Source organism: Phyllobates terribilis, unplaced genomic scaffold (assembly GCF_046119375.1).
Source record: "Phyllobates terribilis strain yellow unplaced genomic scaffold, ASM4611937v1 Scaffold_9__5_contigs__length_417890890, whole genome shotgun sequence".
Taxonomy (NCBI): domain Eukaryota; kingdom Metazoa; phylum Chordata; class Amphibia; order Anura; family Dendrobatidae; genus Phyllobates; species Phyllobates terribilis.
Window position 1 is genome coordinate 280,240,848 of NW_027362769.1, and position 24,320 is coordinate 280,265,167.

The following is a 24,320-nucleotide window of genomic DNA, read 5'->3' on the forward strand; positions in this document are numbered from 1 at the left end:
TGCCAGTCCCAGCCCCTATGCCTTGGGGTGCCTCCTGATGCTCTTCACTGAGTATCCCGTGGTCCCGAAGCATTTCCTTTGAAAAAATTAAGTGTCCAAACTACAGGTGGTGTAGCTTGCTTAACAGCCGGGATAATCCGCTGACTAGCAGACACTACTACTAGGCACAAAGTATTTCCTGGGCTAGATGCAGTTAAAAATTTGTAATTAGATACTCTCGTTGGATGCTGAGAAAGCATTCCATAGAGTCTCCTGGCACGCCATATATGATTCTCTTAAAAAGCTTGGGGTAGGGGTCTAGGGGACCCTTTTATAGCCAAAATCACGGCCCTGTATCGCAATACGTCACCTAGGCTGAAGATAAATGGAACTGTAGCACCCTGAGGGCTCGGTTGCTACAGAGGTATTGCACCTCACCCAGAGGTGTGATATCTCACTCTCAGGTAAGGATGGAGTGTGGATCAGGACCCGACACCTGCATGCATTACACCACATTGCCGTGGGGCAGGGCGACCAATATGCCCCTGAGATGGGCACGACAGTCCCTGTCCCTGGCTGGAGTGGGGGGAGGGAACACTGAGGAAGGGGAACCCTGTAGTGCAGGAGCAGGGAGGAAGCAGTTCCTGGGTGCATTGAGAAGGGAGTATAAAAGGTGGGCACCATCTTAGTTCAGTGCAGAGAAGTCTGAGCAGAAGTGGCAGGGAGCAGGGGCTCTGCATGAGCTCTGCTCCGGAGGCGGGCCTAGTAACAGAGGCCCAGGCCTGGAAGAGGGAGAAGGAAGGAAGAGGAGAAGAGAAGGCTCCAGGAACGAGGAACGAAGGGATCCCAGGGGTGCGGACGGGCGAGTCGCCACCGCACGCCCGAATCCACCTGCATGGAGGGGTCAGGCCAAAGGGGGAGACCGGTCCCCGAAACTAGTGGAGGCAGGAAACGACCCTCAGCTAGAAACCGGAGGCTGTGACATTTTATGTGGCGCAGCCCCTCGCTACACCCGCTAGGAGGGCAGCACATAGGGTCATGGAAACTGGCGCCAAGTTTACCAAGAGGAGGCCCGAGGCAGACGGACAGAAGGGTTGGTAAGAAAGGCCAGACAAAGGACACACAAAGGGGGTCCTGTGAAGCGCTCCAAAGTTATCTGGGAGTTGTCTGAGCCCCTCACCTGGTGAGCACACTACGACGTGGGCAGCCGTTACCTGCAGACGTGGTCTGGATAATAAGAACTGTGAGTAAAGGCCCTGGACTGCATCACTGACTCGTGTCGTTACTGCTGCTGCCCTGCACCATCACCCCCATCCTCCGCATACACTGCCCTGAGGCTATACTCCTCCCGTGGGGAGTTATGCTACGCTCTGCTGCACCCACAACACCAGCCTCAGCGGTCTGCCCTGCAGCGGCGGTTCACTCTGACCGCAATCCACGGGTGGTGTAGTCGGACATTTAAACATCAAAACCACATAAATAGTTCCGCCACTGGTTTGACCACCCTGAGCCACGGAACCGGGTCGCCGCCACGAAGACTACAACCACCAGCATCCACCAAAAAGGGTCCGGCTCCGGGTGTCCCAAGGCCCAGGGGGTGCATCAGAACATTTTCATCACCTTTCACAATCACCAATGGGACAAGGCAGGGATGTCCTCTGTCCCCTCTCTTATACATCCTAGTGACGGAGGACCTGCTCTCATCAATTCGCCATAACCCCAATATTAGGTGGATTGAGGTGGGAGGCACCGAGTACAAGTGCTCTCTATTTGCTGATGATGTACTAGTATATATCACTCAATCACATATATCCATCCATGCTGTTATGGCTGAAATAGATCACTTTGTTACATGGTCAAATTTTAAAATCAATGCAGCGAAGTCTGAGGCCCTCGATGTCTCCCTCCCCAAATCCATATAGGATTCCATCCAGTCCAACTTTCCCTTTGCCTGGCCCTCACAGGGTATCAAATACTTAGGAATTCCTATTCATAGAGACCTCTCCCATCTATGTTATCTTAATTTTGGGCCCTTTATTGAACAACTCCATACAGACCACGGTTGGCAAGTTAGAACTGTAAGATTCACTACATGAACCACTGGTGTTTTGTGGAAAAGCACATGTACACTGTGTTCCAAATTAATATGCAAAAAGTGTTTAGGAGTGATAAGGGAAGAATTTGTTTGTCAGTTAAACTCATTGATGGTGATGTGTGTCAGGGCTCTTTATATCACTGTAAGCAATTGCAGACACCTGTGCTAATTAGTTTGGCAGGTGTGTCCAATGAAAGGCAAGACTACTTAAGAAGGCTGTCTCACATTATTAAGCAGCCTACATTTTCTGCCAAAATGGGAAAGAAAAAGGATGTGTCGGCTGCTGAGAAGCAACAAATTGTGGAGTGTTTAGGTCAAGGCATGACTACAATCAACATTGTGCGATGATCAGGATAAAGTGTCTTGGCAATCAAGAAGTATGTAGCTGATTCACAGTACACACGTGTGCGTGCTGATAAGGGCAAATTGAGGACTCTTTCCTACAGGCAATTACGTCAGGTTAAAAGAGCAGCGGCAAAAAAGCCTTGTCATAGCAGCAGACAAGTTTTTGAAGCTGCTGGTGCCTCCAACGTCCCCCGAACAACAAGATGCAGGGTCCTTCAGAGGTTTGCAGCTGTGCACATGCCATCCTGTCGACCTCCTCTATCCACTTCACACAAGCAGAAACGGCTCCAGTGGGCCAAACATTACATGAAGACTGATTTCAAAACTGTTTTGTTCACGGATGAGTGCCGTGCAGCGCTCGATGGTCCAGATGGATGGAGTGGAGGATGGCTGGTTGATGGACACCCCACGCAAACACGGCTACAGCGCCAACAAGGAGGAGGTGGAGTAATGTTTTGGGCTGGAATCATGGGGAGAGAGATTGTCGACCCCTTTAGGATCCCTGAAGGCGCTAAAGATGAACTCCATAATGTATGTGGATTTTCTCAAACAGCACTTCCTGCCATGGTTCAAGAAGAAGAACCATGTATTTCACAGCAAGATCATTTTTTTGCATGATAATGCACCATCTCATGCTGCACATAAAACATCTGCATCTCTGGCTGATATGGGCATAAAAGGGGACAAACTTATGGTGTGACCCCCATGCTCCCCTGACCTCTACCCCATTCAGAACCTCTGGAGCATCATCAAAAGGAGTGTCTATGATGGCGGGAGGCAGTTCACATCTAAGCAACACCTCTGGGAGGGTATTCTGTCCTCATGCAAAACAATTGAAGCAGAAACCATCCAAAACCTGACAAATTCAATGGACGAGAGAGTTCAGAAGCTCCTTTCGAACAAGGGGTCCTATGTGAAAATGTAACATCACCTAGAATAAAGTTTTGAGTTGAAAACTGTTTGATTTCAGTTTGTAATAACCTGCTAATGCTTATAATTTCAAAAATGACCATTTTTTTGGTCTTTATTAAAATGAAAAGGTTGATCGAAAAGTTTGGCGGATCTAAGAGTGTGGCAACCCAGTAGTCATGATTACTTCGAATTCTGACAATATGAGGGTCATGTTGCAGGTAGTGCAGCAAGAAGGCACTTCTGTGTCTTGCGCATCTCGGAGCCCCAAAATTATTTTCCGGGCTAGATGCAGCTACAAATTATTATTAATTTTAAATCTGGTGGAGCTTAGTATAGATGGGCTAATAGGATCAGTGCTGCACACTGCTACAAAGCCCAAATTATTTTCCAGTCAAGATACAGATAAACATGATTAGTAATTTGAAAGCTTAAAACGGTTGGTAGGGTGATTTTAACCAATCATCAAGCTTTTACTCTCCCCAGGATGACACAGGGGTAGAAAAGTCGTTTCGGATCCATGATTTGTTCATCTTTATGAACGTGAGTGTCTACATTATCAGTGGAGAGCCGCGTGCGCTTATCTGTCAGCACACCACCAGCAGCGCTGAACACACGTTCAGACAGAACGCTGGCTGCGGGGCATGACAAGATCTCCAAGGCGTAAGTGGCTAGCTCCGGCCATTTATCCAGATTGGAAGCCCAAAAAGAGCAAGGGTCCAGTGACACAGTCATGGCTTCAATGTTTACTTGGAGATACTCCTGTACCATCGTCTCTAGGCGTTGACTATGTGTCAGACTTCTTGTCTCCTGTGGCCTTGCAAAGGATGGGCTAAAAAAGTGGTGAAATGATTCCGCAAAATTGATGTTACCAGCAGATACTGTGGTTCTGTTACGGTTTGAGTGCTGAACACTTGACGGTCCCACGGTTGGCAAGTTGGAACTGTGAGATTCACTACGTGCACCACTGGTGTTTTGTGGAAAAGCACATGTAAGATTCTGCAACAGTCTCTGCTGATACTCCTGCATGCGTGCATCCCTTTCTATGGCAGGAATAATTTCTGCAAATTTACTTTTGTACCGGGGATCTAACAGTGTGGCAACCCAGTAGTCAGAATTATTTCTAATTCTCACAATTCGAGGGTCATGTTGCAGGTAGTGCAGCAAGAAGGCACTCATGTGTGTTGCGCATCCAGGAGCACCAAGTCCCTGTTGTGTTGGTGGCGAGGTAACAATCATGCTTCCTTCCTCTGTCCTCTCCCCCCAACCTCGCACAACAGAAATGTGATCAAGGTCTCCCTCATCTGATGAGTCTTCCATCAGTTCGTCCTCCACTTCTTCCTGGGCTCCTGCACCTTCCTCACTAGTTTGGCTGCTACCATGCGCCCTGGTAAAACCATCTCCCCCACCCTCACATGCCTGCCGCCTTGGTGCTGCCGACCGATGTTGCAGATGTTAGCCCTTCCGCATACAACTCCTCCTCCTCTACTTCCTCCACCTCCTCTTGTGCCACCACCTGACTCCGAATTCTGTTTAACATGTGCTCCAGCATGTAAATCACCGGAATAGTCATGCTGATAATGGCATCGTCAGCACTAAACATCTTCGTCGCCATTTCAAAACTGTGCAGAAGGGTGCATAGGTCCCTGATCTGAGACCACTCCTCCAGCGTGATTTGCCCCACCTCCGTATCTCGTTGGCCCAGGCTATACGTCAGAACGTATTGCACCAGGGCTGGTCGGTGCTGCCACAGTCGCTGCAACATGTGCAGAGTTGAATTCCACCGGGTAGGCACATCGCATTTTAGCCGGTGAAGTGGCAGGCCCAACGACTTCTGTAGAGATGTAAGTCGCTGAGCTGCGGGATGCGAACGGCGGAAGTGAGCACACAGCGACCGTGCCCTCTGCAGAAGGCCATCTAGTCTGGGATAGTGGGCTAAAAATTGCTGGACAACCAGGTTCAACACGTGAGCCATACAAGGCACGTGTGTGACATTGCCCCGGCGAAGGGCCGCACCCAGGTTTGCAGCATTGTCGCACACGGCCTTCCCTGGTTTCAGGTCCAGTGGAGACAACCATTCATAAAATTGGTTCTCCAGAGCTGACCACAACTCCTCAGCTGTGTGACTCACATTTCCCAGACATTTCAAAGTAAAAACCGCCTGATGACGTTGAGCCCTACTGCCAGCATAGTAAGGAGGTGTGCAGGATCCCTTCTGCGCAGTTAGAAAGCTTGTGGCATGACCAGACAGGCTTTGGGTGCAGGTGGAAGACCGAGAGGAGGTTGAGGAGGCAGAAGCAGTGGAGGAACTTTGACATAAAGAGGATTGACGCACAACTCGTGGGGACGGCAAGACTTGGACAGCAGCCCCTTGTCCTGCTGTCACCATAGTTACCCAGTGCCCAGTCAGCGACATGCAACGCCCCTGTCCATGCCTACTCGTGCAAGTGTCTGTGGTGAAATGCACCCTGTCACACACAGAGTTTCTCAAAGAAGCGGTGATGTTGTGTGCGACATGCTGGTGGAGCGCAGGCACACCTTTCTTTGAGAAGTAGTGCCGACTGGGCATCTAGTACTGGGGCACTGCGACGGACATAAGGTCTCGAAAATCCTCTGTGTCCACCAGGCGGAAAGGCAGCATTTCTGTAGCCAAGAGCTTGCAGATGGTGAAATTCAACCTCTTAGCTTTCTCATGGCTAGGAGGAAATGGTCTTTTACTTGTCCACATCTGAGGGACCGAGGGCTGGCTATTGTGCTTAGACGGGGTTGATAAGGGTGTCCCCGGCAAACTGCCGGTCTGTGAGGAAGATGCAGGCGGACATGTTAGGTTGCCTTGATCCAAAGGTGGTGCTATCGATGTCGGACAGCGCTCAACACCAGCTGGTGTTACCACCTCCAAAGAAAATGATGACCAGCCAATCACGCTGGCTGTTGCGGGTAAAGAGGTGGCAGGTCTGCGCCCCAAAACAGGTGTGACTGCTGTCCCCCCAGTCACAGAGGATGAAGAGGCCGCGGATGCACAAGATATGGCAGACGGTGGTTGGCCCGGCCGGCTAGGCCGCATTGTAGCACACTGAGCTTCCCACTGCAACTTATGCTTCATGTCCATGTGCCGGTTCATGCATGAAGTACTCAAACTATGTATTTTTTGGCCTCTACTTAGCTTTTGCTGACAAATGTTACAGATAAAGATGACCCAACTCGTACTATCGATCTGAAAAAATGCCCAGGCTATGCAAGGCTTAGCACCCATGCGACCTGAAGAGCCACCACGACTTGTGGTGAGAGGCAGAGTTGTGTTTGAGGATGCAGTTGTTGACGTGCTTCCAGTACTACGTCTCTGTCCAGGAAGGCGCAACCTGACCTCGTCGTCACTAGCATCTTCCTCCACCTCCTCTGCTGACCTCATCTCTTGGCTGACTGTGGGTTGACAGTAAGTGGGATCTCCAACCTCATCATCATCATCACCCTGTGCGTTATCACACTCGTCGTCCTCAGAGCCAACCTGTTCCTGCCCTGACAAAAAACTAAAGTTGTCGCTCCAATCAGGTATTTGAGTCTTATCATCGTCTTCCTCATTGTCTCCACCAACAGGAGTTACAGTTTGGGAATGAGGGTCTACATTATGGTCAGAACCTTCTGCGTCTGGTCCTGGATCCGACTCATAAAGATTCTGGGCATCAGTGCAGATCATTTCCTCGTCTGGATTCACAGAAGCGCTGGAGTCGACCTCTGATTCCCAGGCTATAGTATGAGTAAACAGCTCTGCAGACTCAACCATCTGTTCTACCTCATACTCAGACGGGCAGCTGGAGATTTGGGAGCTGTGAGGAAGCAAGTGCGATTGGGGTGACACCTTTGAGGACTGGAGTATTTGTGATGTTGAAGTTGATGTGGAGGAGAGCCCACTTAAAGGAGCACTTGATATCCGTTGAAGCACCTGCTGTTTTTGTGCCTCATCTGGAATTTGTAGCGATTGGCGTGGCCGTAAGAAAGGGATCTTATCACATTGTCCGCTAAAAGAAGTAGACATTTTAGTTTGGCTGGAAGATGGTCTTTCTTCTGCAGATGTTACTGTTGCTTTAACACCTACCCCACGGACACAACCTTTTTTCCCCTTCCCAACACGCCTATTCCCCTTTCCACCAGCAGCAGGCCTTTTTCCACTCATTTTGGTGGTTAACTAATTCACAACTCTGGAGTTGTTTGCACAAAAAAACAATGGATGGGAACAGAGCAGAGCTGAGTGGCCAAACTGTGGTATTAGGCCAAAACTATTGGCTGGGTTAGATGCAGAAAAAAATTATATTCAATTTGCAACCTGATGGAGGTCAGTATAGATGGACTAATAGACCAAGTCCCACACACAGCTAGAAGCCCAAATATTTTTTCAGAGGTAGATGCAGAAAAAAATTATATTCAGTTTGCAACCTGATGGAGGTCAGTATAGATGGACTAATAGAACAAGTCCCACACACAGCTAGAAGCCCAAATATTTTTTCAGAGGTAGATGCAGAAAAAAATTATATTCAGTTTGCAACCTGATGGAGGTAAGTATAGATGGACTAATAGAGAAAGTCCCACACACTGCTAGAAGGCCAAATATTTTTTCAGAGCTAGATGCAGACAAAAAATTATTTTCAGTTTGCAACCTGATGGAGGTAAGTATAGATGGACTAATAGACCAAGTCCCACACACTGCTAGAAGCCCAAATATTTTTTCAGAGCTAGATGCAGACAAAAAATTATTTTCAGTTTGCAACCTGATGGAGGTCAGTATAGATGGACTAATAGAATGAGGCTATGCCCAAAAGATTTTACTTCACTAGGTGCAGTAAAAAAATTGGTATTCTATACACAGGTGGTATATCTTGCAACACAGATAGGCTACTCCACTGACTAACACACTCTGCAATAGGCCAAAAAGGATTAGCTTTGCTAGATTCAGCCAAATGCTGTGAAAAAAACTTGACAGCACTGGCACAGACCTGCCTGGCAAAAACTGATAGGAACTGATGTAACTTAGTCCTGAAAAGGACTCCAATTACAATTAGTCTTTACTCCCACAATCTATCTATTTAAGAGCACAGACCTGCCTGATAAAAGTCGTAGGAAATGCTGTAACCTAGTCCTTAAAAGGACTGCAATCACAACTATTCCCTACTCCCAAGCTATCTGTAGATTTGTGCGAAAATTGGCTTGAAATTAACAAGGTATAGCGCACACAGCAACAGCGGTGCCATCTAACACGCAGCTGCAGCAGTGAGAAAATGGTGGCGACGGGGAAAATGGCTTGGTCTTATAGGGCAAGGACATGTGACATACACTGCCAATGACACATGCCCTTGCTTGTGTGAAAAAAGCACTTCGCTCCGTGTGTGCGCTGCTGATAGGCTGACAGATTGCACCTCCCCACTGTAAATGCGGGAAAGAGAAAAAAAAATGGAGATCTTCATTATTCCTGCAGAGATCCATCCCCTGCCCCTCCCCCAACCCCGCTGTACACTCACACTTCGTATTAACAATAATTTTCATCATTACTGAGAAAAAATCCAGTTATGATTTTGGTGCACGAACAGTTATCGAACATAACCTCGAACAGCCGAATTTTTCTCAAATCGTTCGTGTTCGCCGAACGGCTCGAACACCGCCCAAAACAGCTAGAATTTGAGATTGGCGAACAGTTCGAGTAGAACAACTCTCATCTCTACTTGTGACTCTTCTGTTCCTACACTTTTTTCTAACTCTGGTTTTGGGCTACATGCTGGGAGTTCCTCGGACACCTTTTAGCAAGCCAAATTAATTTTGAAAAACATCTGGGGATCTTCCTAGAAAATGGATAAGATTATCTTGGGTCAGAGAATCTCATCGCTTCTTCTTTCCTATGTTGTTGCATTATGTTTAGTTAATTAATGTTAACCAATGGACTATACACAGTGGTGGGGGAAAGTGTTTGCCCCTTCCTGATTTCTTATTCTTTTGCATGTTTGTCACACTTAAATGTTTCAGATCACAAAACAAAATTTAAATATTAGATAAAGATAACACAAGTAAACAAAGAATGCAGTTTTTAAATGAAGGTTTTTATTGTTAAGGCAAAATGTAATCCAAATCTACAGGGCCCTGTGTGAAAATGTGATTACCCCCTTACCCTCTTAAAACAAATTAACTGGTTTATCACATCTTTGGGAAGCGGAGTTTAATTTCCCTAGCTACACACAGGCCTGATTACTGCCACACCTGTTCTCAATCAAGAAATCACTTAAATAGGACCAGCCTGACAAAGTGAAGTAGACCAAAAGATTCTCAAAAGCTAGACATCATGCTGCAGTAAATTATATTTATTTTTACCTCTAATTTGCAATCTCTTATTAAATTATACAGTTATATGTTATTTTGATTGTCTTAATAAAAAACTTTGAAACAGAGGCCTCTCATACAGCCAAATCAGATCTCATGCTTTGCACCGAGGAGGGGTAACAACTTGAAACACGTGTCTGCAAATAGAGATTCTCATTTTGCTTTTAACCCAAGTCATATGGCAAGGATTGCTTGATACTGACTTATAGGATTGTTACTTCCAATAAGTGGCACTAGAGTTTAAGCTCTCTCCCTCTCTGAAGAGGCAATTTCCATACTTAAAGGGGTATTCCTATCTCCAAGATCCTATCCCAATATGTAGTAGGTGTAATAAGAATATTAGCAAATATCTCCAAATTAGAAATGTAGTATAGTATTTTTGATTAGCGATGCCACTTACCTCATGTTCAGGCAATACAGGATCTTAGGTATCCATGGTTAAGACCACTAGCAGCTAGCTAACTAACTGCCACTTTATCAGTAACCATGGATACCTAAGGTCCTGCAATGCCTGCACATGAGGAAAGAGACATAGCTAATCAAAAATACTACACTACATTTCTAATTGTAGTTATTTGCTAATATTATTATTATTACACCTACTACATATTGGGATAAGATCTTGGAGATGGGAATACCCCTTTAACTTCGTAGAGGAGCATTGCATGGTCTTAGTCACCTTACCCTGGCATTTCAGGCATGTCACACTCCATGAGAAACATTATGCCTAAGGCCACGGCCCCACTATCAGTATTTGGTCAGTATTCTTTCAGTATTTTTTCTCAGGAGTGGGAGCCAAAACCAGGAATGAGTAATAAATGCAGAGTCGGTGACTTGTTTCTATTAGACCTTTTCTCTGATTGTTCCTCACCTGGTTTTGGCTCCCACTCCTGAGAAAAATACTGACCAAATACTGATAGTGGGGTCATGGCCTTAGACCCCAAACAGGAACTTAGAAACATCAATCAGATGTTCGCCTTTCTCTGTAATGCTGAAAGACTACAGTGCTAACAATATTTTAAAAGTAATACATTAAATGAAAATAAAGTAATCAGAAATGTACGTTACCTGGTATATCTGGCATTCTACGTAATTTTACTTCTTCAATATTTGATGCTATGGTGAACTTAAGCGCTCCAGTTAAAATTGCAATGCCAGTTCTGTATTCAGAATGAAATACCCGAGCTTCCTGAACTTGGTTTTGTTTAACTTCCTGAAATAAGACATGATCCAAAAAAGGTTAAATTGACAGTGACATATCAATGCAGATATTGCATACAGAAAATATGATGCTTATAATAAAGATGTTGTTTTCTCTTCTAAATTCTTTTTCTGCTGTGGTCATGAGTGTAGATGACATAATCGCTGCAGCCAAAGGAACACCTGCAGGAAGGCCCTTCCCGACGTGCGCTGTATATATACTGCTCTGCGGGAGCTGCGATCTTTCAAAGAGCAGTATATGTACGGCGCAGTGATCGAGTGGACTCAAGCTGAGCGCCGCCGCGACCACATGTGGGTGACAGCTCTATATGAGAGCTGACACCCTGCAGCAACGCCCACGATCTTTGCCAGCACCGATTGCGGGCGTTTAACCCCTGTGATGCCGCTGTCAATAGTGACAGCAACATTGCAGAGTGAGTGGGCTCCCTCGGTGATCCCATCAGCACAAGCGATGCAATTGCGTTGTGTTGATGGTCTCCATGGTGACCCCCGGTCCCAAGATGGCCGCGGGGTCCTTCAGGGGCCTTCAGGAAGGTGGCTGTGTCAGACGCTGCTCTGATGCTCTGCAGTGCAGATGCATTGCAGAGTATCAGATTTCTGATCTGACTGTGTAAAGTTGTGCAAAAAAGTTAAAAAAAAAAAAAAGAAAAAAAGGTAATGAAAATTGTAAAAATATTAAAAAAAAAAAGAAATCACAAAATAAAGAACAAAAAAAGAAAAAAATATTCATCCAATAAATATATTTATCTGTGTAAAAAAACAAAAAACAAAATTAAAAATAAAGTACACATATTTAGTATCAGCGCGTCCGTAAGACCTGACCTATAAAACTGTCCCACTAGTCACCCAGGCATTGTTCCCCTTCCTTTCCCTCATTCATCTCAGGGGCGCATGATCTGACACTAGCCGGAACTTTCGACCTAACAGGTAGCACCTCAGAGTGTCAATTGCCCATTTGATGACCAAGCACTCTTTCTCCAGGATGGCTTAGTTCTTTTCACAGGAGGAGGGTTTCCTACTCAGGAGTAGGACTGGATGTTCGTCCCCACCTATTTCCCAAGACAACACAGCTCCTAAACTGACATGCATATAAATAGATACACACATATATATGCATACATACATATACATTATATAATATAATGTATACATTATACATATACACAGTACAGACCAAAAGTTTGGACACACCTTCTCATTTAAAGATTTTTCTGTATTTTCATGACTATGAAAATTGTACATTCACACTGAAGGCATCAAAACTATGAATTAACACATGTGGCATTATATACTTAACAAAAAAGTGTGAAAAAACTGAAAATATGTCTTATATTCTAGGTTCTTCAAAGTAGCCACCTTTTGCTTTGATGACTGCTTTGCACACTCTTGGCATTCTCTTGATGAGCTTCAAGAGGTAGTCACCGGAAATAGTTTTCACTTCACAGGTGAGCCCTGTCAGGTTTAATAAGTGGGATTTCTTGCCTTATAAATGGGGTTGGGACCATCAGTTGTTGTGCAGAAGTCTGGTGGATACACAGCTGATAGTCCTACTGAATAGACTGCTAGAATTTATATTATGGCAAGAAAAAAGTAGCCATCATTACTTTAAGAAATGAAGGTCAGTCAGTGCGAAAAATTGGGAAAACTTTGAAAGTGTCCCCAAGTGCTGTTGCAAAAACCATCAAGCGCTACAAAGGAATTGGCTCACATGAGGACCGCCCCAGGAAAGGAAGACCAAGAGTCACCTCTGCTTCTGAGGATAAGTTTATCTGAGTCACCAGCCTCAAAAATCGCAGGTTAACAGCAGCTCAGATTAGAGACCAAGTCAATGCCACACAGAGTTCTAGCAGCAGACACATCTCTTCAACAACTGTTAAGAGGAGACTTTGTGCAGCAGGCCTTCATGGTAAAATAGCTACTAGGAAACCACTGCTAAGGACAGGCAACAAGCAGAAGAGACTTGTTAGGGCTAAAGAACACAAGGAATGGACATTAGACCAGTGGAAATCTGTGCTTTGGTCTGATGAGTCCAAATGAGATCTTTGGTTCCAACCACTGTGTCTTTGTGCGACACAGAAAAGGTGAACGGATGGACTCTACATGCCTGGTTCCCACCGTGAAGCATGGAGGAGGAGGTGTGATGGTGTGGGGGGTGCATTCCTGGTGACACTGTTGGGGATTTATTCAAAATTGAAGGCATACTGAACCAGCATGACTACCACAGCATCTTGCAGCGGCATGCTAATCAATCCGGTTTGCGTTTAGTTGGACCATCATTTATTTTTCAACAGGACAATAACCTCAAACACACCTCCAGGCTGTGTAAGGGCTATTTGACCAAGAAGGCGAGTGATGGGGTGCTACGCCAGATGACCTGGCCTCCACAGTCACCAGACCTGAACCCAATCGAGATGCTTTGGGGTGAGCTGTTCTGCAGAGTGAAGGCAAAAGGGCCAACAAGTGCTAAGCATCTCTGGGAACTCCTTCAAGATTGTTGGTAGACCATTTCCGGTGACTACCTCTTGAAGCTCATCAAGAGAATGCCAAGAGTCTGCAAAGCAGTCATCAAAGCAAAAGGTGGCTACTTTGAAGAACCTAGAATATAAGACATATTTTCAGTTATTTCACACTTTTTTGTTAAGTATATAATTCCACATGTGTTAATTCATAGTTTTGATGCCTTCAGTGTGAATGTACAATTTTCATAGTCATGAAAATACAGAAAAATCTTTAAATGAGAAGGTGTGTCCAAACTTTTGGTCTGTACTGTATATATATATATTTTGCGTATTTCTAGTAAAGACAGGTTCCCTCTAAAGTGTAACCATTTTTTCCATTTTTATTTCATAAATAAATACTACACATGAAGATATGAAACTTTGTAATATATATTATCAGAAAAATCTGCTTTTTTCTTTGTCAGAATTGATCCGTCATTACCAAAATTCTCAATTCGGAGGTAAAATCTGAATTCAGTGAAGACAGACTTTCATTACCGAGATAGGAGATGGCAGCTGCTACTGATAAGATTCTATCTAGATAGATGGGAGAAGAGGAGGGAGGTGTTAGAATCTATGTGGTTTTATTTTTCGGCCATCTTGTTGTGGTTTCCTGGCTTCTAGTCTTTTCCTCTGGTGCTGGGTGTCTTGGTCACGTGATTTCCTCACTCTTTATTACTCAGCACCTGTCTCCCACTCCTTCCTGGACATCAGTGTTACGCTTATGCTCTGGCTAAGATGCCTTGTTAGTTCTTTGTGCTTAGGACAATTGATATCCTGGGACTTCTTGTTCCACCAGTTTGGTTTCCTTCTATCTTTGTTTCTGCAACTAACTTTTCTCTTAGGAGGTTTCCTGTTTTTGCTCCCAGTCCTTAGATCTTTTAGGGACACCCTTTCCCCTTCCTTCAGGTCACCGTTTGAGTTCAGTGCAGGAGTGTCAGTGGGGCTATTCACAAGGAATAGGGCACCCACCTCAGCGTAGGGTTTAAGCTGAGTCTCAGTTCAGGGACAGCTTTTCCCTCCTATTCCTTAGTTGCAGAACATAACAGGAGGAGCTCTGCCTCTAGCTCCTCCTTCCCATCTACATAGAATCTTACCAGTAGTAACTGCCATCTCCGACTTCAATACTGAGATGCAGAGCGTTATTTGCCTCATGGAGTACAGATTTACCAAAAATAGTTTGTGGTCTCCATATACAGAGTCCCCAAGTGCTAGAAGACCAGAATACCCCCCACAAGTGACCCCATTTTTGAAATTATAACCCTGCCAAACATGTGGATGCTAAATGTGGTTTAGGCACACTGGGGCTCAGAAGGGAGGGGGGTATTTGGATTTGGGAGCACAGAATTTGCTGGATTTCCATTGGGGGGCGAGGGGCCATAGCGGTTTTCCAGAACCTTTGTACTACCAGTAAAGTGTACCAGTAAAATGGAAGCCCCATATATTTCTATTGACCGATTATGGACCTGAGTGGGGACTTTTTTGTGGATTTAGTTGAATCTTTTATTGGGAACATTTTACATAATATTTGAAACTACATTTATTCAGCGCTATACGCTGAGCACTAAGTGACACGATTCAGATGAAACCCCCGAGGTGTACATTTACTATAATGAGGCGCACAGTTACTCTGGGCTCCGTATGGCCTCAGTTCAGCCTTTTCAGAAATGCACAAAACTGTGGCCGAAGGCACTTTTACACATGCCTAAAAAGACGAACACCGCCAGATGATATGCCAGACAGCATCCACAGTGCCTCCATCTGCCTCATTATAGGGAATCTTCTGACAGGGGGTTCCATCTGAATCGCGAATTTCAGAGATTTACACGGAAACCCCGGTGTAAGTGTTCAGCGTAGAGCACAGGATAAATGTGAGCCGAGCCTTACTGCGATCTTTGGGAAGCAGAATGAACAAATCAACAGCAGGTCAGGAATTGGTTTTATTTAGTTTTATGCTGTTCCTTGTGCGGTATAAATGACTTTATTCTTCAGGTCGGTGCGATTACAGCGATACCGGATCTATAGTGGGTTTTTAGGTTTGGCAGCTGTCACACACTAAAATACACTTTTTATTGCAAAAACTAGTTTGTACATTGCCATATTTTGAGAGCTAAAACTTTCCTATACTTCTGAAAATAGAGTCCTGTGAGGGCTTGTTCTTTGCGGGACGAGTTGATGTTTTTATTGGTATTGGTTTTATTTATGCCAATCCGAATGTGGTAAAATGGATAAGGCAGCTTTATTTCTCGGGTCAGTATTATTACAGCGAAACCATATTTATGTAATTTTTTTATGTTTTGCCGCTTTTACACAATAACTTATAGAAAAAAAATATTTTTGCTTCGCTATATTCTGAGAGCTATAACTTTTTAATTTTTCCGCTGATGGAGCAGTCAGGGTTGTGGAGTTTGAGTCATGGAATCGGCGTCGGTATAAAATGGAGCGACCCTTAAGATATATAAGAAATTGGGTACAGCAGTTAAATGCAGGATGTGCTGTAAATTTTTTCATAAGAATTTGGGAAAGTTATGAAATGTCCTATAAATGTCTGTCCTATTCCTGATCTAGACTTTTATTTTAGAGTAGTGTAGAGCGAGTATGTTCTGTTAACCCTTTCGCCGAGTATGCTCGGGCCGAGCTCTGAGTATTTACAGCTGCTCGGTGATATGTTTGAATCGCTCTGGTGTGCATGATTTGTGACTGTTTGACAGTTTTACTACATGTGAGGAATGTCTATTTCTTACACATTCCTCACATGTAATAAAACTGTCAAACAGTTGCAAATCATGCACACGGGAGCAATTCAAACATATCACCGAGCAGCTGTAAATACTCGGAGCTCGCCCGAGCATACTCGGATAGAACATACTCGCTCAACAATAGTTTAGAGGAATCTGTGCTGCACTTTATGTACATGCTCAGGCAGTGCTGTGGAGTTAGAGTCGTAGAGTCAAGAAAATTGAGGAGTCGGAGGTTTGACTTACCGACTCCACAGCCCTGGGAGCTGTAGGATGGATTGTTTTTTGCGGGACATGATGACATTTTCAGCTATACCATTTTTAATTTACATTCATCTTTTTGATCTCATTTTATTTCACTTTTTTTCTCAGCAGCATAATGAAAAACCATAGTTTGCCACGTTTTTTGTTTACGGCGTTCACTGAATGGGTTAACTAGTGTGAGAGTTTTATAGATCAAGTCGTTACAGACGCAGCAATACCAAATATGTGTACGATTTTTGTTTATTTTTATTTACATAAAAAATGTGCATTTATTGGTGTAATATTTTTTATTAAAAAAAATATATATATATATATCTTTTTTTACTTAATCCCTCTATGGGACTTTCATTTTTTTTATTTTGATTGCATTGCATTATATCTGTACAGAAGCTTGTTAGCCTATGCTCTTAGCATGGTCTAAGAATCTTTCCGTCAGCTTGGTGACCCTGGCAACGATCACTATGACGTCGCGGGGACGCCGATCTACTGGCAGCCACTAGGCGCCACTAGCAGCACCGAGCTCCAGCTGTGATCGGTTGGGAGATGCTAATATTTCAGCACCTCCTGTGCGATCATGAGTGGAAGCGGATTCCAGTGGCATCCTGTGAAGCTCTAGTGAACTCCATGCCCAAGAGAATTACAGCAGTTCTTGTAAATAATGGTGGCTACACAAAATATTGACACTTTGGGCACAATTTGGCCATTTTCACTTAGGGGTGTACTCACTTTTGTTGCCAGCGGTTTAGACATTAATGGCTGTGTGTGAGTAACTTAGAGGGCACATCAAATTTACACTGTTATACAAGCTGCACACTGACTACTTTACCTTGTATCAAAGTGTCATATCTTCAGTGTTGTCCCATGAAAAGATATAATAAAATATTTACAAAAATGTGAGGGGTGTACTCACTTTTGTGATATACTGTACATATATTATCTACAAAGAGAAAGTTTGATTTGGTGTACTCCTTCTTGATACCCTGTGACTCCAAGAGAAGGTGAATCTGGCATACAAGAGTGCGGACCAGTGTGACTATCAAGACCTTTCAAGGCTGTATTACTATATGACCTAACAAAGGCCAGCAGGACTGCCATGGCAATATGCTTAGGTATGCACAGCTGTCATTGTTGAGAGGATAGTTTGTAACTGCGATTCAGAAACTGCAATAGATGAAAGGTGCATTTATATTGCACATTTAGGAATAATCGCGCATAGAAACGCTTATTTCCTGATAATGTATTCATCTAAACAGGCTGCCGATAACCCAACAATTGAGAAAAACCCTCATTTGCCAGATTAAATAATTTTTTGGTTTGCACAAAGGATCATTGTTCTTGGCAGAGCTTCGGCCTGTGTAAGCTGAAAACAATGGCAGCCCATACTCAATCTATTTCTGATCGCGCAGTATGCATCATCAGAAGCAGGGGTGGCTTGTGCAAACCGGCTATAAAAACGACCGGAAAACATCTTGCCATTACGCGATCATTTAGCGCTGTATGTTGCATAGTGTAAATTGACCTTAAAGAGAATATAATAAAAAAAGATGGGCGTCAAGGAGTCACTGCAGCAGTGCTGGCTTTAGAATAGTAAGGAATTATGAGAGCTACCTCTTATTCAAATGGTTGCAGAAATGCTTAAATACCTACAGTATATTCTTACCAGGAAAGCAGAAGCTCATCAATATAATAATAATAATAATAATAATAATAATAATGTTTCTGGAGAGTGAAATGTTGCGTTTCTGGGAACATCCTAAAAATTAGATTTTTTTTAATGCCTTAGAAAACACTGCATATTTACTTACATTTCCCATGCTGAAGGTACGCTTAAATACACAAAATATGTCATATATTAACACAGTTCCATCTTCCTGGATGCAGATTAGGTCTTCAGAAACAGTCCATCCAAGGTGTACAACTTGCCCACTTTTCCACTGTAAACAAGCAAAATGTGTATTCGAGATATCAGAGAAATAAGATGGTTTTGTGGCTTTTTTGTATAAAGGGGTTGTCCCTAGGACAAACCCTTCTCGATCTGAATGTTTGCCCTCATGAAAATGCTACATCACGTGAGCCCTGCGCCCCACCAGCCCTGGTGTTGCTGTCCCACGTTTGGACTTATACATAATCAAGAGCAAGTGAGAGCTGGGGCTGGCTGTTCACTTCTTCCTGATCACTAATACATCCGCCGAAGGCCGGGGACAATGACGCCAGGGCTGATTGGACGCAGGGCTCAGGTGATGGAACTACCACATATGTGAGCCCCGGGAACATGAGTGCCGACACCGCTGGGAGGTGATCATAGGTGTTTTTATTTGCAAGGGGGCAAACATTCTAATTGAGAAGAGGATGTCAAAGCAGTGGACAACCCCTTTACGTAAAACTGGCAAATATGTGCAATTACAAAACAACAACTACTACAACAACTACTACGCCCTTTATTTAACCCCTGCTTAACTGCTATATTCACTTGTTTAAAGTAAACAAAATAGATACTGACCTCCAGCACCATTCCAGCAATGCTTTGAAACGTCTGCTGGTGTTCGCAATACAATGTTATGCCGAGTGAACGCTGCAGCCAATCAGCAGCCTCTAATAGACTGTCGCACCCAGACGTTCTGAAACTAAACCTGGGAAATCTGGGGAAGGTGTGAGTGCTGAAGCCCATTAGCGGCCACTGATTGGCTGTAGCTCTTATGTAGTATGACAGAGTAGCTTCGGAGGCGCTCCCGTGAATGGTGGGCTAGACACTGCAACAAGTTCAGAGAAAATGTTTCAGTAGGCACTAGGATTACTACTCAGAAACGTGATAAAAAAATTAAAAGTAATTTATTTTAGATAAAAAAAAAACACTTATAGGCTGTGTGCCCACGATGAGTTTTTTAAGCGTTTCCGCAGCAGCAAAACGCTGCAGAAACGCTTAGAAAAGGCATGGTAGAAGGCCTGCCATGTTCCCCAATGATAATCCGCATGTGCTGTGCACATGCTGCGGAAATTTCCACTGTGGCTTATCATTGCGGAAAAAAACGCAGCGCTACCAATTATTTTGCGGAAGTGCTGCGTTTTCACCACCATTGACTTGCATTGGAACGCATGGATTACACATCACTGGATCTGTACATGCGGAATCCATGCGTTCCAATGTGTGGATAGTACCTGGGTGTGGAGGACAGGAGCCTCTCCTATGGACTCAGGTACCATAGAACCTGTAAAAAAAAAAAAGAATAAAATAAAAAATAAATATATCATATTTACCTTCTGATGGCCCCCGGTCTCCTTGTCTTCACTTGCCGGCAACTCGCGTCATAGTCATGTGACGGCAGGTCCTTCAGTGTACCGCGAGCTGCCGGCAAGCCAGGACGGATGGAATAAAGACTGCGGGGGCCATCAGAAGGTAAGTATAGATTTATTTTTTATTTTATACCATTCTTTCTGTCACACTATATAAATCCATTCCGTTTGCATGGATTTATATAGTGTGACCAAGTTGTCAAGCACTTTTCAAGTGATGCTAAAATCGCTTGGAAAGCGCTTGACAACCTGCATGCGGAAATGCATGTGAAGAACGCTTCACTTCCGCATGTCCCTGGCAGGAAAAACGCATGTACAATCCGCATGCGTTTTTTCTGCCAGGGAGATGCAGAAACGCTCAGGAAAAATCCTGAGCATTTCTGCATCATGGGCACATAGCCATAGTGTTAGAGTGATATACATAAAATCGCACAACGAGTTTCTGCTCTCAAAGACCCTTCATCAGGTGCTCACGGGAGTGCCTCCGAACCGCTCTCTACTACAAACCCACGTAGAGGCCCTTTGAGGGCCAGGGCAAGAAGTGCAACCACGGTTCTCAGATGAGCGGCATACCGCTGGTGGATACTCTGCAATGATATTCTAATGCACACTAGAGTTGTGCCTGGATTAGCACAACCATTACAGGTGAGCCTTCAACAGCTACACTTTATATTTATATATGTGATGTTTTTGACTGCACCCAGGTAGCGCTCCTCTCTTTTCCCAGTTTCTTTCTGCCCAGATTTTTCTGGTAGAATGACAATGTAATGTGAACACTGGCAGATGCAGCGCTGATATCACTGGGACTGCACCTGGGAATAATTTCTGATAAAATTGGGTCACTCCAATAATGTGTCAATCTTTAGCCAAAATACTTCTAATCTTATTATGTGCCCAATTAAAAGAGCTGAAAAAGTTAAACCTCCACTTATGATCAATAACGTTAATTATCTGTCAGTCTTTTTTCCTTTTCCCTACAAATACATTCTATTTGAGAAAATGATTGCAGGTTTTTCTATATGCAATCATCAAACGTCCTTTTGGATAACCTTATTGCTACCTTTTGATTCACCTTTCAATGATGATCCTGAGTTCACAAAGGATAATTATTTGTTCAATTGTACTATGAATATGTGAACTAGACTTATCCATAAAAGTATAGCTTCTAAAATCTAAAGACAAGATCAAACTACTGAAGTGTTTTGTGATTATCAAGAATGTAATCATATGGATAGGTTTACTAAAAAATAGACTCAATAGACTCAAATAAGAGTCGAATATTATTCACCAAAAAAACATAGGGATTATTATAATTGTAATAAATTATTTTATGTAATTTCTATCAATAACATTGGCCCAACCAATACTAATATTCATGCTGACACTCCGAACATTACTAATGCCGACCAAAGTGGGGCCAGTTCAATTGGTCCTCAACCTCTTGGTTAAAGTGAAACCATCATTTTAAATTTTTATTTTAGAAGTAAATGTGAAAATATGCAATTTTCTAATATATCTTATTAAGAGAAATCCACTTCTTTTTCTGTCAGGACTAATCATTGATTTTAAAAATTTTCAATTTACAGGTGTAAATACTTTTATGCCCAAAAATGACAAAAGTATTCTCGAAGTGATTCCTTTATTGGCTAACCAGAAAAATGATATATGCAGGCTTTTAGAGCACAGAGGCTCCTTCTTCAGGCAGGATTACAAATGAATTAATAAGACAAATGAAGAAGGCACAACATTTAAGAGATATTACAACAAGACATTTGTTCATGAGGTGTAAGAGGGGATGCCTCCTAATCAGGCTTGGACTGGCCCACAGGAGAACAAGAGAATACTCCGGTGGGCCCCTGTGCAGAGTGGGCCACCACCCTCTTATATGAGCAGTACTTGGCACTATATAATTGAATCACTATGTAATTAATCACTATGTAATACAAAGGCAGCATCTTATTCATTTAACAATCTACTCAGCTCATTGATATATAAATTTGTGATTGAGGATAATGTCACATTTGAATGTAGCTGAAAAGTGGGGCCCTGGAGTTGGTTACTGGTGGGCCCTTGGCACCCCTGTCCGACACTGCTCCTAATGATAAGCCAAGGAAATCAAAATGAAGGTTTTTTGTTGCAAATTGAGAGGCTGTGGGAATGTTTAATTATCTGGAGACTGTCTGGTGGAGGTGTGAATTGAATCCATGGAGTGAGTCATAAATCCAGGTGCTAAATTGAGTCCTATTGTCAAGGAATTGAACATTCTTATCACTTTCAATTCCCAATTTTTTCTCTCTCTGTCATCCTTGAAATTACCTTTTAGTATTAAGACTTTTAAATCTATAATAGTGCCTCTTGGTCTAGAGAAAGGTTTTCCCACAGGCGTGTCCAGTTCATTCTGTGTGCCTATGCAGATTCATCCTCCTTTGTAGTTTTTGCTTAGTTTCCCCAATATAGATACCTTCAGGGCACCTTGTATATTGTATCATGTACACCACATTGGAGGATGTACATAAAAAGACATCCATTTTGTAGTCCTGATGTGTGTTTGGTATGCAGACTGTATTTGATGGTAATATGTGGGCACAAGTTTGGCATTTTTTTGTTACATAGGAATGTGCCCGTCACTGATGGTGATGAGAGGACACTTCTGACAAATAAATTCCTTAAGTTAAGTTAGGAGGCTGTTTGTAGGACAGAAGTCGTCGTTCTGGGAATATTCCTTTCAGTTTGTGGTCTCTGTGGAGACCAGTACCAATTTTAATCCAGGAGGCAACTTCTTGGTATTCTTGTAGCTCTGTGAATCTATTACCAGTTGATGGTATCCTTGTTGTAGGAATGCATTCCTCAGTGATAGTAGCTGGAGTTTTCTGTCCTTACTGTCTGAACAGATTTGAATGTACCTCAGAGCTTGACTGTAGATGATGGATTTTCTTGTGTGTCTTGAATAAAAGCTGTTCCATCTAATATATATGTCAGACGTCCTGTGGGTTTATGGTAAATTGATATTTGTATGTTGTTGCCTTTGATGTATATAGTGGTGTCCAGAAAATGTATTTGGGATTTTGAGAAGTTGAGGGAGAGCTTGATGGCTGGGTGGAACCTGGTTGAAGGTCAGCAGATCATCTTTTGAGCCTGTCCAGATTATTAGCAGATCATCAATGTAGCGGAAGTATGCTAGGGGTTTAATAGAAAAAAGAAATAGTGACTGAGCATTTAAACCCTTTACCCCTGTGCCATTTTCAGTTTTTGCGTTTTCTACTTTTGCTCCCCTTGTTCCCAGAGACATAACTTTTTTATTTTTTAGTCAATATGGCCATGTGAGGGCTTATTTTTTTGTGGGACAAGTTGTACTCTTGAATGCCATCACTGGTTTTACCATATCGTGTACTGGAAAACGGTGAAAAAAATTCTAAGTGCGGTGAAATGGCAAAAAAAAAGTGCAATACCGCAGGGTTTTTTTTTGTTTGTTTTTTTACCACATTTACCGAATGCTAAAACTGACCTGCCATTAGGATTCTCCGGGTCATTACGAGTTCCTAGACACCAAACATATATAGGTTCTTTTTTTATTTAAATGGTGAAAAAAATCCAAAAAGTTAGCTAAGAGAAAAAAAAAAGTCCACATTTTCCAAGACCTGTAGTGTCTCCATTTTTCGTGATCTGGGGCCGGGTGAGGGCTTATTTTTTGCGCACCGAGCTGACGTTTTTATTGATACCATTTTGGGGTAGATCTGATATTTTGATCGCCCGTTATTGCATTTAATTTCAATGCTGTGGCAACCAAAAAAACGTAATTCTGGAGTTTAGAATTTTTTTCTTGTTATGCCGATCGGATTAATTATTTTTTTTTATTGATAGATCGGGCGATTCTGAACGCAGCGATACCAAATATGTGTATGTGGATTTTTTTATGGTTTTATTTTGAATGGGGCGAAAGGAGGTGATTTAAACTTTATATATATATATATATATATATATATATATATATATATATATATATATATATATATATATATTTTTTTTTTTTTTTTTTTTTAACATTTTTTTTTTCACTTTTTGCATGCTTCTATAGTCTACAGTGATGTGGAATCGGAGTCCATTTTGGTGGAGTCAGAGTCAGTATAAAATGGACCGACACAAACTCCTAAAATATATAATAAATTGTATACAGTATTTCAATGCAGTTTGTGGGGAATATTTTTTTCATAAGAATTTGGGAAAGTTATGAAATGTCCTATAAATGTCTGTCCTATTCCTGATCTAAGGGTCTAGACTTTTAGCCGAGATGAATCTGTGCTACAGTAAATTTATCACTTAAACATGAGCCATGTATGAGGGAGTCGGAGTCTGAGTCGGTGTCATGTAAATTGAGGAGTCCGAGTCAGAGGTTTGGCTTACTGACTCCACAGCCCTGATAGTCTCCATGGGAGATTACCGGATTGCCTCTGCTGCATACAGGTAATGAGCAGATCGCCTGTATGAAGCCGATTTGCTCACTTGCTATGAGCGCCGACCACTGGGCGCCGCTCATAGAAATCAGGACATGACACCCACAGGGGTCTGCTGCAGACCCCGGGTTTTCATACCAACCCATCAGTGACCCACGATCATGTGACG

At 43.1% G+C, this 24,320-nt stretch overlaps 1 protein-coding gene across 3 annotated transcripts in view; it reads right to left on the bottom strand.

The window, feature by feature from the left end:
* The window catches only part of VPS16 (VPS16 core subunit of CORVET and HOPS complexes), a 334,351-nt gene that overhangs the window by 246,535 nt on the left and 63,496 nt on the right, over positions 1-24,320 (bottom strand). For all 3 annotated transcript variants that reach the window (XM_073647833.1, XM_073647834.1, XM_073647832.1), the window contains exons 4-5: positions 18,215-18,343; positions 10,757-10,901 (exon numbers count right to left, since the gene is read on the bottom strand). In XM_073647833.1, coding sequence (XP_073503934.1) covers positions 10,757-10,901; positions 18,215-18,343 — 274 coding nt within the window. The remainder of the gene's footprint in view (positions 1-10,756; positions 10,902-18,214; positions 18,344-24,320) is intronic.